The following is a 22,986-nucleotide window of genomic DNA, read 5'->3' on the forward strand; positions in this document are numbered from 1 at the left end:
TTACAAAGAAGGAACACCCTTTCTTGAAAAGCCACACAATTTAGCACGACTATAGTGTTAATTTTTTCATGATTAGTGAGATTAAGCAGTAAGATGGTCAACTGAATTCATGGAACAGGTCAAAGAAAACCTTGTGGGACGCTCTCAGGGCTAGCCATCAAGAGATACATAGAGAAGAACTAATGAGAAAATGGGAAAGCATGAGATATATTGGGTCTCAGGGGTTCTGCCTAAAGAAATTGGTTCTCTCTTATTCATAGAGTTACATATAGACGGACTGAAACTCACCTTGACTCCAGATAGCATGACTGTCACCAGATAGTGGTCGGGCAGAAGTAGCGCTCGAACCATGCAGCCATCACGCACATGTTCAATAATGGCTGTGTGTATAAGAAAAAGGTAGAAAGTAAGTTAATGAAGGACAAAACTTTAAAGGGGTCATGACATGAGAAACCAAATTTGCCTTGATCTTTTGGTATATAAGAGGTCTTTGTACCATTAAAACGTCCTGCAAGTTTCATAGCTTAAGACGTCCTCCCCATTATAAACGAATCATTTATTTAATCAAGCTCTAAATACAGCTCGTTCTGGATCCATGGTAAGAAGTGACGTCACGGTACGAAGTGACGTACCAGCGTTTGCATATAGACCGCCTCCAGCAGAAGACAGTTACGCTTTAAGCGCAAGGCAACTACGCTCATTTCGTATCATTGTCGCGCCCGCGCGCCGCGCGCCTCACTAGTGTTCAGTCGACGGACAGCGAGTGGGTCTGTGTACAGGGAAATTACGATGCCGCAGATGTGCTGTTCCTGGCTGTGGACAAACAACATCTTTGAATACGCTGCGAAAGATCCAGACGTCAGGGAAAATGGAAGCACTTTATTTTTTGCAGACGTCTCAGTCACGGCAGTGTTAGTTTAAGCGTGTGTTCTATACATGTGAAGGATGACTGTTTTGAGCTTTGCCAGAAAACTGTTGCTCAAAGATAAGTCCGTGCCGACTGTTCTGGGCTCAACATCGACGACGCAAACTGTAAGTAATGTATTTAAAACTTTAAACTACTTTTTAAATACGCTGAAAGATCCAGTCGTCAGGGAAAAAAATGGATGCACTTTATTTTTTGCGGACGTCCCAGTCACGGCAGTGTTCTATACATTTAAGGATGACTGTTTTGAGGAAAAAATCCCAATATGATGCTTGGCTTTGCCAGAAAACTGTTGCTCAAAGATAAGTCCGTGCCGAATATTCTGGGCTCAACAACGACGACGCAAACTTACTTTTTACCATGGCTAATATAAACACATTTGTATAAGAGAATCTTGAAAATATGTCGCCTTTCTAGTAGGCCTACATGTGATAGAAAATTAAAAATGTTGCCTTTATCAATGCTGCATCTTCAAATATGGCCTGTGCATGCATTTTTGTCCGTGGTACACCCTATCATTTCATTGGAATTAGTTAAATAATGTTAAACTGTTAGCAAATTAAGCTATAGGATAATTATGCAACAATAATTAGTTTTCAAGTGTCTCGGGTTAATTTTTTTTTATTAATTCAAAATAGTTTCACTTTCCATGTGGACACGGGCTGATCCAGTCTTCGTTGTTGTGGTGATGGTTCATTTTCCTCTGATTCCGGCTCAAACATAAGGTTTTATCATTGCAAGAGCTATCGCTTCGCATGCATCACCCGCTATTAAACAGTTGCGCCGAATCCGCAAACGTTCTGGCTGGGGGCGTTAATAATTGATGCATAGGCACTGACGTTAGCCAATCATAACAGTGGGCGTTAACACTGAACTCTTAAAGGGGAAACACCCCCAAAACAGACTGTTTGAATCAGAGGATGAGAAACAGGGTGGGAAAAGGTCATAAATCACTAAATTTTAAAAGTTTTTGGTAAAAAAAACTATAGTAATACTATATTTGCACCTAAGGGAACATAATAATGAAATAAAAAAAACCATGTCATGACCCCTTTAAATGTCCCTTTTCTGCTGTTTGTAAGCACACAATGAAAACTACAGTAGCCAGTAATACATTTTGAATGTTTTTGAGTCTCAAGGCTGCATTTATTTGATCAAAAATACAGTGAAAAAGGTCATATTGGGATATATTACAATTTAAAATAACTTTTCACATGATATGGCATGACATGGTTTTCACAATAACGTACTCGGTTACTAACGTAACCTCGGTTCTCTCTAGGAGAGGGAACGAGTACTGCGTCGAAAGAACGCTACGGGGAAAGATATTTCTTTGTCGAGATTGAAGCCAAAAATTAATCCTTAATTTTGTAATATTGTAAAACGCTTTTCTGAAGCATACAACCTAGGCGGAGCAATACAGCTCACCCATTGGCTGCTCTGCCAGAAAAGCACAGCCTATGCGAGGCCAGGACGCTGACCAATGAGGACGCTTCGCGCCCTTCTGCGTCACCTCCCGCCCAAACAGGCGTGGCCTAGGCCTATAAATACGAGCATAGCTGTCTAACACGCCGATTTTCGTCAATGAAGCGACGCAGCGTGGACACGCACGGCATGAGACGCAGTACTCGTTCCCTCTCCTAGAGAGAACCGAGGTTACGTTAGTAACCGAGTACGTTCTCTTACGTAGAGTTCTCTCGTACTGCGTCGAAAGAACGCTACGGGAACCCTATGCAAACCGCCGTGCGTGTTCTTGGATCGACACAGACACCTAAGGGCGCGCGCGCCCTGGTATACAAGCGCCTACCCCAAGAAGTATAAGGAGAGCGGCTAAAATAGCATCATCCCTTATAGTAGTGCCTCTTAAGGCATAATAGCATATATATGTAAATATAGATATATATGAGGGGTAATAGCATGCTCATGGGACACATTGTCAGTGAGTGATGCTTAAAACATTGAAGTGACCTGGGCCGCAGCGCGGGGCAGGAGCACTCATACATATTAGACATTGAAGTGACCTGGGCCGCAGCGCGGGGCAGGAGCACTTGTACATATTACCATTGAAGTGACCTGGGCCGCAGTGCGGGGCAGGAACACTTAAACATAGTCTTCTAGACCGAGAGCAGTTTAGCCTGCAACGCAGGAACCTCTAGGTTATAGAACCTAATAAATGTAGACGGGGAGGCCCAGCCTGCCGCCATACAGATATCTTGTAACGAGATTCCGCTATACCAAGCCCATGAGGAGGCCATGCCTCTCGTGGAATGTGCTCTGATGCCCAAAGGGCATTCCAAGCCTCTAGATGCGTAGGCTAGCGCAATGGCGTCCACTACCCATCGAGACAGACTCTGTTTCGTTGCGGCTCGTCCCTTGGAGCGCCCGCTGAACGAAACGAAGAGCTGCTCCGTCTGTCGAAAAACAGCGGAGCGGGACACGTAAGCTCTTAATGCCCTGACCGGGCAAAGGGAGCTATTTCCGTCCTCTGAGGCCGGCAGGGCCGACAGGGAGATGACCTGAGCCCTGAACGGTGTGTTGAGGGACTTAGGCACGTACCCATGCTTCGGTTTCAACACGACTATAGAGTCGTTTGGCCCGAACTCCATACAAGAAGCTCTCACTGAGAGCGCTTGCAAGTCTCCCACACGCTTCACTGAAGCGAGAGCCAAAAGAAACACGGTCTTGAGAGACAGGTGTTTCATGTCAACTGAGTGAATAGGCTCGAAAGGGGCCCCTTTCATAGCGTTCAACACTGTAGAAAGGTCCCAAACGGGGACTGAAGGAGGCCTTGGAGGGTTTAACCTCCTGGCGCCTCTCAGGAAGCGGACCACCAGGTCGTTCCTGCCTAGTGAACGGCCAAGCGTTGGATTAACGAACGCTGATATGGCAGCCACATAGACTTTGAGCGTGGATGGGGTTCTTCCCTTATCCAATAGCTCTTGCAAGAAGGAGAGAATCTCCGGTTCTCCACACTGAAGTGGTGACAGACCTTGATCTGAACACCATCCAGAGAACACCGACCATTTGGAAGCGTAGAGCCGTCTAGTAGACGGAGCCCTAGCTTGTTCGATCGTGTCTAACACTCCTCTTGGGAGGTTAGCGGGTACCCGTTTATGACCCATACGTGTAGGGACCAAAGCTCGGGGTGAGGATGCAAAATCGAGCCCTTGGCCTGTGAGAGGAGGTCTCTCCTCACTGGTATCGGCCACGGGGCAGTACTTTTCAGTCGCATCAAAGCTGGGAACCAGGTCTGATTCGTCCAGAATGGAGCAACTAGCAGTACTGAGCATCCGCTCTCCCTGATACGCTCCAGCACTTGAGGCAGGAGTGAGACAGGAGGAAAAGCATAGAGCGGGCGGCGGGGCCAGACTCTGGCCAGCGCGTTCGTGCTCTTCGAAAAGAATTCTGGGCAATGAGCGTTTTCCTGGTTTGCAAACAGGTCTATTTCCGCTCTGCCGAACGTTTTCCACAGCAGACGCACTGTCTGTGTGTGTAGGGACCACTCTCCAGTGGGAACGTTGTTCCGTGAGAGTCTGTCCGGGCCTACGTTCAAGTGGCCTGGCACGTGCATTGCTCTTAACGAGCGCAGGTTGTGCTGGGCCCACACCAGTATGCGTTCCGCTAACCTGAATAGGTTCCGGGATCTCACGCCACCCTGGCGGTTTATGTAGGCTACTACCGACATGTTGTCCGAGCGGACCAGGACGTGGTGTCCTTTTATCCGGGGACAGAAGCGCCTCAGCGCAAAGTCCACTGCCATCATTTCCAGGCAGTTTATGTGCGGTAGTTTGGCTCGCTCTGACCACTGGCCAAAGAGCGGACTGCCGTCGAGCAGTGCTCCCCAGCCTGAGGTGGACGCGTCCGTGGACACCACCTTCAGGCTCGAGGAAGTCCCCAGGCTTACACCTGACCGGTACCAGTCTGACGCTCTCCATGGTGTCAGGGCTGAAATGCATTCCTGAGTGACCTTGAGGCGATAGCGACCGTGTAGCCATGCTCGGCGCGGTACGCGCGCTCTCAACCAGAACTGTAGTGGGCGCATGCGCAGCAGGCCCAACTGCAGCACTGTTGAGGCTGAGGCCATGAGGCCCAGCATTTTCTGAAATCTCCTGAGTGGCACTATGTGGCCGCTGAGGAAGGATTTCGCCATTTGCAGGGTATTTCGCCTGCGCTGTGATGACAGCTGTGCTGTCATAGACAGTGAGTTCAGATCCAGTCCTAAAAAGGAGATCCTTTGACTGGGAAACAGTGAACTTTTCTCCCAATTGACCCTCAGACCTAAGCACTCGAGGTGATCGAGTATTAGTGTCTTGTGGTGAGCGAGTTCTGACGGCGATTGAGCCAGAATTAGCCAATCGTCCAAATAGTTCAGAATTCGAACGCCCCGGAGTCTCAGGGGTGCCAGCGCCGCGTCCATGCACACTGTAAATGTACGAGGTGCTAGGGATAGGCCGAATGGCAGGACTGTGTACTGATATGCCCGGCCCTCGAAGGCGAATCTCAAAAATCGCCTGTGACGTGACGCAATTTGTATGTGAAAATACGCGTCTTTCAGATCTATTGCCATAAACCAGTCTTCTCGGCGAATTTGCGCGAGGATACTTCTGGTCGTGAGCATTCTGAACTTCCGCTTTGCAAGCGTTTTGTTCAGACGCCTTAGATCTAAAATGGGTCTGAGACCCCCGTCTTTCTTCGGTACCAGGAAATATCTGCTGTACAGGCCCCCTTCGCTCTGAGCTTGAGATAAAGGCTCTATGGCCCCTTTGCTCAATAGCTTCGCTATTTCGGCTCGAAGTAGATGTGCTACTTCTGTTTTTACCGTGGTTTCGACTTTTCCCGTGAAACGGGGAGGGCGTCGATAAAACTGTAGCGAATAGCCTCTTTTTATAGTCTCTAGCACCCATTCTGAAACCCCGGGTAGTCCTTCCCATGCATCTGCACGTGTGACTAGGGGTTGAATGTAATCTGGGCTCTGGTCGCGAAATGGCGGCGACACGAGAGCAACCATGTGCTGTGACATGGACGCCGTGGCGTCTGAGGCGGGGGACATGTTTAACACAGTATGCGTCCCGCGCGCGCTCGACTCTCTGAGTTGAGAGAGAGCACGCGGGGCGAGCCCTACGGGGCTCGTTATGTTTGTGAATAAACGTGGGCGCTTGGTGGCGGGCACATTTATAACACCGGGGACACTGTGTTTGTGTACTGACTGACCGTTCGTTAGTTTCGTTTTTACAGAAACCGCGGAACGTGCAGTGTGTAGTGGTTGTGGGCACTGGACAGTGGGCACGCTCACTACACGTAAAGCACAATCGGTGTGAGCCGATTTTATGTGTGCAAACCCTGTGTTGAACTGGGCTGTGCTTGTGTGAATGAATGGGCACTGGGTGGGCATTGCAGTTACACACATTACACCATCGGCCTTGGCCGGAACACCAGAAATTAAACTCTTTTTTAGATTTATCTGGGTCGCCGTGAAAACGGCGTTTGTGTGCAGGCAAACGGGCTTTACGACCGGTTTGTTGGCTGCTGAGTACACTGGTACAAACACGGAACTTAGGGCTGTACAAGCGGGAATCTTTGGTGGAAGTCCGGCCGCAGCGGGACCCGAACACCGTCTTTTTCCTAGCAGGGCTAGGATGGCGCCGAGGCCTCGGGCTTGATTGAGATCTTGGGCCGAGGACCACGCGGTGGCGGGCGGCGTCCGGCGGAGCGAGACCGTGGTCTCTCTCGGGCCTGTTGCTGCTGGGCCGGCGCGGCGGGCGCGGGGCGCTGCTGAGTTCGGGCAGGCGGCTGTTTAGGGCGGCCTGTTGCGGAACTGGAGCGCTTTGGCAGGAAATGTCTCATGGCCTGCGAAGTTTTCTGTACCTCGGCGAATCGGTCCGCGAAGTCCTTCACGGAGGATCCGAAGAGGCCAGCCGGTGAAATGGGGGCGTCGAGAAACGCAGAGCGCTCGGATTCCGCCATTTCAGAGAGAGTCAGCCATAAATGTCTCTCAGAAACAGTAGCTGTGGCCATAATCCTGCCGATGGCGTGTGCGGCGGACTTTGTAGCGCGAAGAGCTAGGTCTGTGGCGCTACGCAAGTCCGGAACACTGATCGCGCCCGGGCCTTCCTCGTCTAGCTTGCAGAGGAGGTTGGCCTGGTGGATTTGAAGCACCGCCATGGTGTGCAGCGCCGATGCAGCTTGTCCGGCGGCGGAATACACGCGACCGTTCAGAGCTGAAGACGTGCGGCAAGCTTTGGATGGTAGGACTCCCTTAGCCCGCCGTCCCGCAGAGGGTGGGCAAAGGTGAGTCGCTACCGCCTCCTCGACCGGAGGGAGAGCGTGGTAGCCTCTGTCTCGAGCACCGTCCACTACGGAGAATGCTGGCGAGGCAGAAGTACGTACTCTGGCTGAAAATGGCGCCTTCCAAGATTTCGCTACCTCTTCGTGAAGCTCAGGAAGAAACGGTGCGTGTCTGGAGGGGGGCGCAGCGCGGTCTCCAGAGAGGAAGCGTCCATCCAGCCGGTTGAGTGCAGGTTGTTCGGGCGTCGACCAATCGAGGCCGAGGCTCGACACGGCCTGTGTGAGCAGACGCATCAGTTCCGCCTCGATGCTGATCTTCCCTCCTCTGCGCTCTCGAACAGCGGGGGAGGGGAGGTCCACAGAGCTCGCCCAACCCTCGCTCTCCGAAGCGAGAAGCGAACAGCAATCATCATCTCCCTCTGATACAGCTTGCTGGTCGTCATCCATAACGGACAAAGCGGCGTGCTGCGGCTGTTGTCCGTCGGTGAGCGACTCGAGCGAGACGTTGAGAGGAGCTAGCGGCGGCGGCGGCGAGCTCCTCGTGGAGGGAGGTTCCGGGACCCGCTGAGCACGGCGCTTTTTACGGCGCGGCGCTACAGGGGGCGGTTGAGCAGCTTCGGCGAAAGATGCAAGGCGAGTCCGCAGAGTCGCGATTGGCATCATGTCGCAGTGATGGCAGCCGCCATCACCGAGAGCGATAGCTGCATGTTCCTCGCCCAAGCAGGAAACACATAACTCGTGGTGGTCCCCGTCGATGAGCGCGGCTCGGCAGGAGCCGCAGGAAAAGCGAGACATCTTTATAAAGACGCTCGTGCTCTTTTGTGAGGAAAAAGCGTGTGACGCGGTAGGCGAACACACACACAAAACACACACAAAACTGAAAGGATATATCCACGCCGGAGAAGCGCAGCAGGGAACGGCGGCTGAAGGCGGCGAAGACCAGCGGCTTCAGGTAAGGGCTCGTCCTGCTGAGGTGCTTGTATCCAAACGGCTGTGGCGGCTCGAATCAATCCAGCGATGCGTGCAGCTTCGTTGAATTTAAGAAAATCGGCGTGTTAGACAGCTATGCTCGTATTTATAGGCCTAGGCCACGCCTGTTTGGGCGGGAGGTGACGCAGAAGGGCGCGAAGCGTCCTCATTGGTCAGCGTCCTGGCCTCGCATAGGCTGTGCTTTTCTGGCAGAGCAGCCAATGGGTGAGCTGTATTGCTCCGCCTAGGTTGTATGCTTCAGAAAAGCGTTTTACAATATTACAAAATTAAGGATTAATTTTTGGCTTCAATCTCGACAAAGAAATATCTTTCCCCGTAGCGTTCTTTCGACGCAGTACGAGAGAACTCTACGTAAGAGAACTGTCACATTACCCTCCAGAAAACATTCTAATATTGAACATTTTACATCGAAAACAATTTACAATTTATATATAACAATTTTTGCTGACACCATGGTACATTTTATCAGGATTTTCTTTTTTAAAAATAGGCAATATTTGAAATATTTTTTTGAAAAGTCTTTTTGATCAATTTAGAATAAAAGTAGGCTATACGTTTGAAAAAGAACACACCATTATGAACTATTCTAATAGTTAAAACCAAGACAATTCACCATGTTAATGATTTTGATTGTTGATTCTAATTTTGTTTTTCCTATTTCAAATTGTCAGCCCACTTCACAAAGGTCATGTGATGTCACGGCATGTGGGAAGCTGACAGTATGTAAACAGGCCTCTCTAGTCCTGCATGGTGCCTTGGCTTGAAGAGAACAAATTGGCATGTTTAAAACTCACTTGGCATTGCTGCACAGCGAGGGCCGTGAAATAATTCACTAAGAAGGTGGATCACAGTCACGCTGGAACGGGTCATGTGGCCACGGGTGTTAAAATTCATTATTACAAACAATGTCGCAACTTTGACTTCTGATTAGCATCTAATAAGCTTGTTAGCTGCGGGGGGAAATGGTGCACATTTCTATAGCATTTAATGACTCAGTTGTTCATTTGCAGCGAGCTGGCTAGCCCTCTAATGGAGGTTAACTCATCAGGGTTAGTATTCAGTTTGAATATGAGAATTGAGCTGTGTGCAGAGATAAAAAAAAAAAAAAAAAAAGGAAGAATGATCTGGAAAAATGAGACACTCCAGAGAGCATTGTTAGTGTTCAATTTTAGCTTTTGTCTAAAAGGACAAGCTTTTGTCGGCCTGGTGGTGCAAAACTCCCCAAGTTACTTTTAAAGTAATGAGTTACACAATTGTGTTACTCCCTTAAAAAAAGTAACTAATTGCGTTAGTTACTTTTAATGAAAAGTAATGTGTTACATAAGTTTTTGCGTTACGGTTTCTCACCTGGGATAGGCTTGCTTGTTTTATAGTAACAAAAAAAAAAGTCATATTTTTGGCTTTTCACGCTAAAAGTGGAATGAATAAGCAAATGCAATGAAGCAAATGCAAATTCATGTCTGTACAGTAAAGAACGCAGCTCAAAGAAACCTTTCAGCTGTAATGCAATTTTTGGATTGACGCAGGACAAAAAAAGTTCAACACTCTTTCTTAAGCAATAAAACAAATGTAGCACAAATGCGAAGTTTAACAAAAGCCATTTTTGCTAATTCACATGGTTGAATTGGAGCGTCAAGGGTCAGCAGAAAAGACACTGGTTAATAAAGTGAGATTAAATGCATAAAGTATATTTGTGTTATTTAACATTACATTTAAATTAAGGTTTTCATAATATTCTGAGTTTGCATTTCACGGTTTTAATTAGTTTTGAAGAATACCGAATTGTTTTTGTGCAAGTGAGAGGAGTAAATGCATTGCTCACAATTAATCTAGAACTACAATATCCATCATGTTTACACAGCGCACACAACGCCTCTGCACTTTATCTGGTTTCTCTCAACATGGGGACAAGAGAGGTGTCAGTCAATAAAAGAGAAAACTAATTAACTTGCTTTACTTGTTTGAAAAAAGTAACTCAGTATTTGGTTGTAAATTTGAAAGTAATAATTTACTTGACTCGATACTTGTAAAAAAGTGATCTGATTAAGTAACTCGCATTACTTGTAATGCCTTATAATATATCATTTTATGATTATGTCAATGTATGACCTTGCTTTACTCATTAAAATCAGTTGGGGGGTTTTATTAGTAAATCTGCATTCATGAATATGAAATTGGCACTTGATCTTGAACTCTAGTGATGTTTGCCCCAGAATTTGTGTGTACTGGCCTTCGAGAGCACAATGTGATCCACAAACCAAGCTTACCATTGACTGGTTTCAGGTGGAGGGAGTCTACAAAGTTGCGAGGGTTCTCGATGGTATACTTCAAATCTCGAACGGTGTGTGCGCCTCCACCCTCAGACCACAGACCCTTTTTAACAGACTTGGCTTGGTCCTCCAAATCACACAGTCTTGCTTGCTCAGGACTGAAACATACAGAAGTGCACAAAGTCCAGTATATATCATTACAGACCACAGAGTTTACCACAAGAGTTTGGAGAACTAAAAATAAGACAAGATCATTTTAGTCTGCCTTTCTTTCCCCTCGGGACTTCAATGCTCTGAGCAACAGATGTAGAGGTCTTTCACAGAGAGCAGCCCCTTTCTGAGACCTTGATAAGCTCTTCAAATGGGTTTGTTCATTATCAAAAGCCAACACATGTTTCAATTAATTCCTCTGTTGTTCTAAAAGCCATCATTATCTTTAAGGGGAATTAAACAGTCTGACCATGGCAGACACTCGTCAGTTTTTTTAATAAGGCTCTATCAATGCAAGTAGTGCTGGCCTTAATAATGAATAGACTTAAAGAGGTAAGACAGAAAGACAGACAGAAAGAACGAGAAAGGGATGAATAAGAATCTATGATGAAAACCGTGGGGGGTTTTTTAGTGGCAAAAAAATGTGGGTGGTGAAAGTCAATTAATTAAAGACCCAGTTTGACCAGAGGCGCTGTCAATGATGTATCAGCTCCTGCTTTAATGTCTTGGCTCAGACAGCAAACAAATTATGGAATCAAATGATGAATTACAAGAGTTTTGATGGCAAGATTGCAGAGATTACATATTAAAACATTCAAATATAATTTAATCTTCAATATTCATGTCTTACTGAAACTAGATGAAAAGACAAGATTCAAAGTGCCTTTTAGATAAACCAGATCTACTGAAGAGCATGCTTGCTGAATTTGTAATAGGCGCTTCTCTATAGTGATATTATTTTAATGCATGTGAGATTTGAAATTTGCTGAAAAATCACCTATACTTAATACAGGACATGGATAAGAAATGCCATCTTTCTGCATACCTTTGTCACCAATTTTGACAAAAACAAAAATGAAACGAACTAAATTGAAGTCACTAAGCTAAAGTTACTGCCGGAGGAATAGCCTAATCATAATATTAGGGCTGACTTCTAATAGTCGAGGATTCGACGATTCGATTCGGAGAGGTCTGATTCGACTATGAACCTCATAGTCGAATACATGGGCATCAGTTTGGTTTGAAATGTGCTGGGGACAGAGACGCATTCGCATTTTCAGAAGGGCTGGGTACAATTTTATTTATTTATTCGCTTTCGCGCAGGTCATGTTTTGAAAGACGATGTCCTGTAGCTTACTAATGTAAATAAATAAAAATGTATTCAAAAATCTGCTTCACATTTTCAGCAGGGCTGCGGAGCGGCTGTGGGTTGACTCCACACGGTTCTCATGTGCGTTAAAAAGCTTTACGTGGTTTAATGTACCTAAACAACGATTACCAAATTTCCCTCTCATATTGCTCCTCATAACCACTGAAAATGGTAAAAAAAATCGAACCCGGAGTCCAATTATTATGGACGTTATCTGATATTAAGCGTTTCTGCTTCACATTTTCAGCAGGGCTGCGGAGCGGCTGTGAGTTGACTCCACGCGGTTCTCATGTGCGTTAAAAAGCTTTACGTGGTTTAATGTAGCCTACCTAAACAACGATCACCAAATTTCTCTCTCATATTGCTCCTCATGTTTATGAAATGTTATGATATATGTGTGATATGTGTTTTTTAGCTCTTTTGTTTGAAATGGAACAAATCTAGCTGCTATCTTAAAAAAAAAAAAAAAAAAAAAAAAAAAAAAGGTTCGACTATCAGTCGACTATGGCAAAATCTAACGAATCAGATTCGACTATGAAAATCCTTAGTCGAAAACAGCCCTACATAATATAATTGGAATTTTGTTTTTAAAGGGGTGGTTGATTATGATTTCACTTTTCTAACTTTAGTTAGTGTGTAATGTAATGTTGCTTTTTGAGCATAAACAATATCTGCAAAATTACAATGCTCAAACTTCAAGATATTTGATTTTAAAGAAATTGCTTTTTAAGAAATACAACAAACGTCTGATAGGGACTACACAACATTCCTCTGGGGTTAGTGACATCACCAACGCTAACATTTACATAAACCCCGCCCCCGGGAACAAGATTTATAGATTATCAAGACAGAATATGCTAATCAATGACTAGAAGATAACTACACATAAGCTACATAAATTCATCAACAAACAATTCAGAAATATTCTCTAAATGTTGTCACTTCTTCTTGAGTCTCCATCTTTGTCTGACTCCGGTTTGAACATAAAAGGCTAAAAGTTTTTGTAATTTTCAGTTTCAGAAATACACATGTAACGGAGGTAGGCCAGTAAGAGCTGTGGTCTTTAGCGTCCTTGTTAGCGCTCACCTCCCATGCCAGAGACCCCGGTTTGAATCCCGCTCGGAGCAGGTCGAGTAGGACCGGTCACATTTGGTGCCGTGACCCGGATAGGAGTGAGGTTTAGGAGTGTACGTCATTCTTATGTACAAGAACACGAACGCACATGCACACTCTTCAAAAACAGTGCTTTAAATCTCTTGACAAACAAAGACATAAATGACATTTGTATATTTTCAAAATAAAAAGCTATAGATTGTACTAAATGTCAGCTTGCTTAATTTGTTTAAGATAAGGATTTATTAAGTCCACATGTCTTGCAAACATGAAACTTTCTAACCACAGGTTTGCAAATGTTCGTTGGAACTATGGTTTTGGGAAAGACGCATTGAACTATTTTGATATGACGAAACTTGCAATCATAGTTGGCTAACAAAGCTTTCTCGAAATGCACTCCAGTAAGAGAGGTGCGTGTAAACCTCACTCCCCTGGCCTCAAGAGGCATTAGCGTCCTTGTTAGCGCGACTGCCTCCTACGCTGAATTCGAATCCCACTTAGAGTGGGTCAAGTAGGAACGGTTACACATGGCTTACTGGCTTGCCCGCTCCACCTTTAAATCATGAAATATGCGTAGGAATAACAGCATAGACTTTCTTTATTTCATCATTCATACTTAGAGCTTGAAAAACAAAAATTTGAATGTCTTTAAAATATCAAAAGACAAATACCTGGAAAATTTAGCAAATAATTGATTTGTTCTTTATCTAATAAGTTATAATAGTCAGCCCAGTTCCTTTCAAACTCTATTTAGTTTCCAGGCAGACTGATAAAGACCTGTAAACCCCACCTCCAGGAAGTTGCGTTGCAGTCAGGCAATTTCATTGGACCTGGTGAAAACATTTCCATTTTTATGTGCAAATGGTTACTACACAGACTGTCGGCGGCCAATGGGAGTCTAGGATACTGCCACGTCTAATGGACACAAAGCTCACAAGATTTAAACCAGACATCTGGGTTCGTCTTCCTGCCTTTTCTGATATGCAAAATGACAATCCACAGGACAGATGTTAATACCCGACTCTTATTTAAAAGCTCACTGCCAAGCCTGGTAGAGCAAATGTCAAAGAAAAGTTGCCTTCTGCCTACTAAATGACAAGCCCAAAGCTCCAATTATCTAAGCCTTCATCATTTTTAACTACGAGAAATAAGAGGCTGCCAAATCTCTGCAGCCATCTTGAGCGGTCTTTGTCTAGTAAAGTTTGATTTTCTTTCATCTTTTTAAAAGAGAAAGCAGGAGTGTGTCAGAGGGAGAGGAGTGGGCATCCATCCCAGCTCAGCTGTGCCTAATTGAGAGCTGGTGGGCAGAGCGCGGCCCAGGTTTAAACACGACTCCTTTGGAGATTATGATGGCCGATCCAGTGGGCTGTGATGGGCCACAGCAGGCCTGGCTAATGAGAAGGCTTTTCAGGGGCTGTGGAGAGACCAGCGGGGCTAACACCACTGTCTCCTGCGGGGAAAATGAGGCTAAAGCAAACCGATTCCACTGGCAATTGTTCAGGGCCATTTCACAGAGTGGCCTGCATACGCATCATTAAGTCCCAAAAGCTTAGGACAATATTACATCGCTGCTAGCCAGAGGGAGAAGGGCAGATAGAAGAGACGTGTAAAGAGCAGATGTGACCAGAAGAGGGAGTGAGAGATCAAATGGAGAAATATCAAAAGCAATAACGTTTGATAAATCCAGAGTGTGTCTAATGTAACTTCATTAAAGGCAAACACTGCCCCCTGCAGGACAAATAATGTGTTTTTACAATAAAACCACTGTGACAACACAAATGATCTCAGCCAAAGGGCAAAACATAGCCAGCATTGTGAAGGCTTTGACAATATGTACAAGAACCGCACTGACACCAGTTGTTTGACGCTTTGGGAAGGAAAACACGTACTTGTTTCCTCTGATGCCTTCTCTGCGAACTGCTGCAAGACCCTCGGTCACCAGGGACTCTGCGAGATTTTCTCCCGATGTGTCTTTGGAGAGATCAAACCCAGAAGAGACATGTTACTATAACAACACTAAAGTCAACATCGCCACAATCCAAGTCTATCAAATGCTCTCATCATTTAGTAAAACATGACCCAGAATGCACTTCCGATTAACACTGTGGCAGTGAGATTCTCATGTGAACAAGCACACTACTCACCTCTTCCTAGGTACACCATGCCGTATTCTCTGCCTTGAGGTGTTTTATTCTCAACGGTGAAGCAGACTTCTTTGCCGATTACCTTTTTACGCATGAACTCTCGTGCCTGGAAAGCCCATGGCTGTAAAGAACACACAAAGCTATTTACAGACATTCAGCACTGGAGGATGTGCATGAGCAACTTAAGAGTCGCTATTAACTCTAGCGTGAATTAAAAGGTTTTAACAAAACCGTATAAATGACCTGAGGACATTTTTTTTATATAATGAGGTGTAGAATTAAAGGATTAAAAACACAATGGACTTACCAAGCAAAAATATCAAAAGATGCCATGAACTACAGTGATTTTACGCACAGCACAATTAATTGGCTTATATATGCATTAAATACATTGGTTGGAAATACCAAAGACAAATACCAAGCAAACAAACAAACAAACACACGTCTGATAGGCGTTCTTAGTATGACAATCTAAACACACCCTTTTGTTTGAAACTCTTGGGTCTGTGAGACTCATGAAGGATGCATTTATTTGCTCAAATTCAGTAAAAACAGTAATATTGTCAAATATTTTTACATTTTAAAATAACTTTTCTATTTGAGTGCATGTTAAAATGTGCTTTATTCCTGTGCTGGCAAAGCTGAATTAAGAGACACCCTCACTTGATACTGTAATAATATAATTTCAGCAAAACAGACTGGGCAAAAGCTCTAGTGTGTATTTGCGCTTTAGAGAACGCCGAATGTTCCTATTTACAACGTGTGATTGCAGTATGAGAAATGTAGCCAATCACAGACATGTTTGTTGCTCTGTTGAATGCAATGGCCAATCAGAGATGTTTGATGATTTAACCAGAATTCACTCACCGCTCAAGAAGCCAGACTTTTTGTTCAGCACGCTCACAAATCCTCTCATTATAGAAAATAAAGTGTAGACACCATGCAAGTAACAGATTCATTTGTGAAGTGCAGTCGGCTTCATTTATTATAACGGAACTTTGTGAGATTGTGATGAACTGAGATGAGGGACAGGTTTTTAATGATTATAAAGGAAGCTGTCATTGTGTGCTTTTGAGGCTTTATATAATCCATTGAATAAAACATTAGATTTTCATGCAGTAAAGAGGACCGATGGCCAATTACATGCTGCAAAATTTTGGAAGTGATATCTACATTTAAATGTGGAATTTACTCTTGAAATTGCTATGATTGATATAGTGATAACCATAACATGGAAAAAAAATATGGCATGTCAATATGCATTTTAGCAGACTAATAGAAAAATTATATTTTTGGAATTCAATTATTTCAATTATTTGCAAAAGTGATGACTTGTAATCTAAACCCCTGTACTAAATAAATTCCTAAATGCAGATCAAAAAAAGTCATGACTTTCCATCAAATAAATCTCAAACTATTGGTCATTACATAGTTAGAACCTCCAGTCATTAAAATAATTTTAATAAAAGAGCCACAGCGGCTATAATTTCACATCAATTTCCCACAAAGCTGAGACTGTTTTGTTTGTTTGTGTGCTCTTGAACAATGTAAGGAAAGGTTGTTTTATTTATTTTTACTATTCAGAGTTTTCACCAAAAAAAATATTGTGTGTAGTAAACATAGGCTAGCTAATAAATTAGCATACTAGGAGACAAATTACTTGGGTTTACTGAATACCCAAAACTTCACAATTAGAAGAACAAAAATAAGAAAAGGACTATGAATCGACACGTTAACACTAAAAAATGTTTCCTAAACGTTAGTGCTGATGTTTACCTCATCCGGTGTGTCCTTGGTGTCTGGTTGGGCCAGAACTGCGCGACGGGCCATTGCTCCGGCTCGGATGTTACTCAGGTTGATCTGCCGTTCTGGAGGTGGTCCACCTCGTGGCTGACCCCTAACAATGATAGCACAACCAGACAAGACCTGCGAGGAAACAAATCAATGTGAGTGCACATATAATGTTTCATAAATAGTTTATCATTTCGAGACATGTCAATGATGATGAGAGTTGTAATTGTGCATTGGCAGTGCATGATACAAAATCAATCCGCGAGTCAAACACTGAGGGATCTGATCAGAATTCCTTTAGGACCTTGCTTGTTTGTGTTTGGCCAACAGTTGAACCACCACTACACCCACAAAACAAAGATAAAATCAGAATAACAATCGCTACTGTGATAATCACAACATGACGTCTCAGCTTAAAACAAACGAGACCAACGATCACTTGTGTATCCACATTAGCATTTGTATCAGCGCTTGATCTCGGAGCTGATGTTTACAAGCCTCGTCATGCTTGCTTTAAATGCTGAAAAAACGGTTGTTACAGATATCGGGACAGTGGCTTATCCAATCAGATATCAGATCACTGGCGTCCCTCCAAACTCCTGAGACACATCTGCACCATTACGAAATGATTACATTAATTGACTTAAGATTACGTTGATTCTGTGTTAATCTTTGATCCTCAAATATAGCCAATAGAGAGACTCCCATTTGAGAATATCTATTTTTTTATTTATATTTAACATATCAGCAGCAATGGCTATATGGCAATCAACATTATTTAAATTATTAAAAATAATTCTGATTACAATCAATTTAAACCATTGTTTACAATAATTTTTAAAAATACTTAAACAAAATATGACATTTATACCAATAGTAATAATAACATTTGCATAGATACTTCTGACAAATATTAAATTGAAAGATTCTAAGTTTTATTGTCCTGCTCAAAATATCTAAGTTTTATTGTCCTGCTCTGCTCAGATTAAAACTCAAAGCCACATGTCACAAACACTGGTTGATGTATCATCAATGATGATTGAGCAACCCAGTGGTGTTCTAGGCTTTACTTAAACTTATTAAACCTCTAATAAATCAAGAAAGTGGAGGCCAAACCGAGAGAGAGTTTTTCCTCTAGAGAGCAAAGCGCCTGTCTAATTACTGACCGTATGGAAGGACACACAGGCCTCTGTCACCACAGTCAGAATCTGAAAATATCCATGAATTTCCCAAATCCACCACGCTCTGGTTCAACAAGGAGTTGAGCAAGAGTGGGAAGTACTTTAAATTTGAAAAGAGTTATTTGATGTTTAGGCTCAAATCAAAGTTCAATAAGACAGGCCGTGATATTTCACTTGCATTCATTTATCAATGTAACCATTTCAACCAAGAGCCAGAAATTAACTTTATTATAATGGAACTGATTACGGTATATTGATGTAAAGCATCCAGCTGAATCAATTGATTTTTAAATAAGTAATAATGAATTTGAATTTCATCTGTAAAAATCAACATAAAATAGTGATAAATGCACAAGACAGCAAAGACATATTTAAACATGTTTAGACATGTTTACATATTTGTTTACAAAAACATGAACTGGTTACAGAGGCATTTGCCCCAAATATGGTTTTAGCTAGTAACAATTATTTTTGGTGAAAACTATGGATAGAAGATACATTTTGTGGCAGGCAGTTTTATCCTCCTAAAGAGAGGCTATAACAACAACTGAAAACATTAAAAACAAAAAAGCTAATTTCACAGATGATTGGGTTGAATAAAGGCTTTGCCAGTTTGATTTCATGTCGTGAGTTTCTCCTTGGAAGACCTACGTGTCAGTTTCTCCTATCTGCTACCCCTTCATTGACCAGAGCAGATACAAAGTAAACAGTCCAAAACTGCAGCGCCTCGCCTGGTCAAGTCATGAGGAGCTCAATGGGTCTATCAACAGAAACACTGTAACACGCGAGCATAACTCAACGAGAATTTCCTCGAGCGCACGAACACACACGAGATCTCACGCGCAAGACCAGACTGACAAAAGAAATATGAACTTTGACCTTAAGTTCAAATTAAACTGTAGTAACACTAATCATAGTTGTGATTCCAGATGACTATGACAGTGTTTGATTCGCCAGAGAATAAGTGTTTTTGAACGAATCTTTTAATCGATTCATTCGTTCTCATTCAACTGCATGGACAAATGCATTCAAAAACTTAAGCAGTTTTTGAGAACTACTGGGAATGTGTAAAAATAACTTTTGCCCACAAACAAATAAGTCTCACGTTTTTTTTTTCTATGTGTTATAAAACAAATTCAAACCCTGCAGTTGGAGGATGAATGAAAAAATAATAGAGCTGCTTTGTTGTCATTTGTAAAAAATAATACTTCTCGACATCAACGAAACGGTTGAGCAAGTGAATGATTCAATAGACTCAAAACACTCACGTGGCGCCACCTCCTGGAGGTGCAACCTGAACAAATCCACAAACGAATCTTTTAGTGAACCGATTCAGAAGTTTGGAATCACTAGCATGAGTCAAAATCCGTTAACTCCACCAATTAACAAATCACTTTCAACCCACAATTCTAGATTTTTCGTTCAGATAAACTCTAGAACTGTTTTAAAAGCTGAGCTTTGATACAAGACAGCTGTTTAACAAACTATCAAGAGTTTGTTATGAAATCTGTGCCTCTTTGCAAACATTGAGCTGTAGCTGCAAAATATTTAGACTTAGCGACCGGTATATAACAATGTTTACAACAGCAAATAAAAGACATTCAAATGTTTAAGGAAACTTTGAATATAACGTTGGCCATCTGGATCACAGCTGAAGACCGCTCAACTTCTGTCAATCTCTGCTGATCATGGAAACAACTTGAAGACTCGCCAAAACTCAAGAGAACTCGTGGAAAACCAACAGGCTGCATAATACATGCCTGACATTAAAGACTTGAACTTTTAAAGTATTTGCTATCAACAGCCCCCCAGACCAACACTTGTGCCCCGTGTGCTCTCCTACCATCTTCACTATTCCCCTCTGCAAGTGCGGGGCTGAAGTTGGGTTGGACTGAACTTGTGCCTGTACTGCAGATGCCATGTCCGCTGAGCTGGATGAGTATTCCGTTAGGGAGGGAAGAAAGAGAGAGGTAAAGGAACCGGGAGAGTCCTATGAGACGCCTCTACTGTGAGCCGAGAAAGGGAAGAAGAGAGACTGAGCACGACTGATCACGCTTTGCTTAACCGGAAGCACAGCATTGGGATGTACACGTCGAAATGTTGCACTTCCTCGGTCACAGCGTCACACTCGCGCTCTGAATGGGGCGATTTGGTTGTGACGTTCGACACGAGTGATGACATCCGGTGAGTGGGGAGGTGCGACACGTCAGCACAGATTTAAAAAAAGCGTGTGCACACTGCACATATTCACAACACACACCAGTTTAACACTTATTAATTTATTTATTCTTCTTCTTCTTATTATTATTATTTATTTTATTTACTTTGCTACAATAACTATATATGCTTTTATTTACTATTATTGTTCTAATATTATTACTATACTATTATTTATTTACTTTGCAACTATTTATTTTATTATATCTTTATATTGGCGCATATGTTTCATGAGTAAGCATACAGTCACCAACGATAGATAGAAGAAAGAAAGAAAGAAAGAAAGAAAGAAAGAAAGAAAGAAAGAAAGAAAGAAAGAAAGAAAGAAAGAAAGAAAGAAAGAAAGAAAGAAAGAAAGAAAAAAAGAAAGAAAGAAAGAAAGAAAGAAAGAAAGAAAGAAAGAAAGAAACTACTTCATAGAATAAATGCTCTTTATTTATTATGGACCTAACTTTGTTTGTTTATTTATTTATTTATTTATTTATTTTTCCGTTTATGCGTTTATTTATGCATTTATTTATGCATTTATTTATGCATTTATGCATTTATGCATTTATTTGCACGCGTATTTATTTTTAATATTGATTTATATTTATACAAATACTTTTCTCTGTGACATGGACAGAGGCAGGCGGTCCTTGCGTAGCTCCGATGCATCGTTGGTTGAGAGATCATGCATAGAAGCCTGTTCTGCATGTATGGGCCTATTTGTTATATTTTCATATGTAATTAAATTTTCCTTGAGTTTGTAAATTGAAATTGTTCAATACAAATCACTGTTATAACTCAATATGCGCACTATTAACAACGTAAGAGCCTTAAAACGAAAATTCTTTATTAGGATATATTAATTTAAAAAGAAAGAGAGAAAAAATTAATTACTGTCAATCCCTAAAACATGTGAAAAGACAAAAATACATCATATTTGTTAATTGTTAATTTGTTAATTGTGTAATTTAATCTAATTTAATCTTAATACCTGCATTTTGGAATTGATTTATAGAGAGTGTATAATTCCTGTTGAATAAGCCGATATGGTAATACCGAAACTGAAAGCACTTAGGCACATACCTAACTATATAGACTATGATTTTATGTTCGTTTTTAATTCGACGGGTTTCATAATTGTGCATGCATCATAACTGTCAAAATATGACATACGTGTTCTTGACATTAACGAAAAAAAACTTAATATTGAGATGAGAGATCAATTCATCTAGGACCCCCTGCTAGACAATAAAGCTGCGGAAGTGCTTACTGGCCACTAGAGGACACCATTTGACAAATATTGCATTGACTCATAACTCAATATTACACTTCTCCATTTCTTTTCTTTTTTAATGAAGTGAGACTCAGTTGACGAACTTTTTTCTATTGATTAAGTAGATTATATTGAATTTAGAAGTATGCATTGGAATCATTGGAACAAATAGAAATGCGCGTGCTGCCCTGCACCCAAATGATCTAATAGTAGGCTAGCCTACAGTTTTATTTATTTTTTACAATGCTCATTTTTATCTCATACAAAATTCATGAACGTGGTCATATGAATAGGAAGGCAGATTGGGAATAGGCTACATTAATTCACGCCCACAACCATACAACTATAGGTCACCCTTTTTATTGTTCCATTAATTTACTTGATTAATAAAAGGTCACATCTCTTAATGCGTCAAATGAATTATTTAAACGTTAGTCGATCATTGTTGATTCAAAATATTCAAACAAACGCAAGAACCTGAAAACATGCTTCCTTTCACATATGCCTTATAACCATATGGCGCATGATATCATCACTGCTATGATTGTCATAGGTCTGTGTAAGAAATTAAACGATTACTTCTATTCCGGACTGTTCCCAGCTGTCACACTGAGCTCTAACAACGTTGAGTACATGTAACCAAGAGCCTTGAATACGATAAGGAGGTGTTTGTTGGACAGTTTTGCAATTAAATGACACATTTGGGGAGGAAATGTAAAAGATTAGATATTTCCCTGCATTTTCGCATTGGCACATACGTGCACTTTCTCAGTTGAAACAGTGAAAACTAAAAAAAAAAGTTTCCTTGACTTTAAAGCGAGTGTCAAAAAAGTTTTGTGTTCTCTTCATTTTAAAGATGCATCCGCAGTATTTAAATTGATATTCGAATAGCACATAACTGTGGGCCACACGTGTGCGCGTTTGGAGAGCTCCATGCACACATTTACGCGGGTGCAATATCAGACTTTAAGTGCTATAATTCAGAGGACAACATGGAAAGATGAATCATTAGTGTGACTTTCTTGATTTCTGATGGCTCAAGATCCGTGAATATATCAAAACCGTATCGATTTATGAGTTCAAATTGTAAACATCCCCAAAGTGCCAGACAGATTTGCGCACAGGGAGGTGTTCCTCCTTTTTTATCTCCTTTTTGAAACATTAACTCATTTAATTATCTATTTTCGTTATAAAATTAGCAAAAAAACAACGTAAAGCTCTCTGAAGTGATAAATAAATATGTTATTTGGCTTTTCATCTCGTTGGCAAGGAGATGTTGGCGTTCAAACCGGTCGTTGCGTTTATATGTGCATCGTTCAGTACTGCAGATATTATTATGCTGTAAGAGGTGGTTAATATGTAATTTGCACCATATGGCATTTTAAAATCCAACCTTATTTCCACAATCTTCGATCTGTGTGGATTTACCTAATGATGCCCAATTAGTCA

General features: G+C 42.2%; 1 protein-coding gene across 1 annotated transcript in view; it reads right to left on the reverse strand.

Moving 5' to 3' along the window:
• The window catches only part of snd1 (staphylococcal nuclease and tudor domain containing 1), a 99,676-nt gene extending 79,422 nt beyond the window's left edge, over window positions 1-20,254 (reverse strand). The window contains exons 1-6 of the mRNA XM_079622280.1: window positions 19,903-20,254; window positions 16,864-17,013; window positions 15,088-15,208; window positions 14,833-14,914; window positions 10,468-10,628; window positions 289-380 (exon numbers count right to left, since the gene is read on the reverse strand). Coding sequence (XP_079478406.1) covers window positions 289-380; window positions 10,468-10,628; window positions 14,833-14,914; window positions 15,088-15,208; window positions 16,864-17,013; window positions 19,903-19,980 — 684 coding nt within the window. The 5' untranslated portion in view covers window positions 19,981-20,254. The remainder of the gene's footprint in view (window positions 1-288; window positions 381-10,467; window positions 10,629-14,832; window positions 14,915-15,087; window positions 15,209-16,863; window positions 17,014-19,902) is intronic.
• Window positions 20,255-22,986: the final 2,732 nt, after the last annotated feature.

This window comes from Phoxinus phoxinus (assembly GCF_949152265.1).
Source record: "Phoxinus phoxinus genome assembly, chromosome: 9".
Classification (NCBI taxonomy): Eukaryota; Metazoa; Chordata; class Actinopteri; order Cypriniformes; family Leuciscidae; genus Phoxinus; species Phoxinus phoxinus.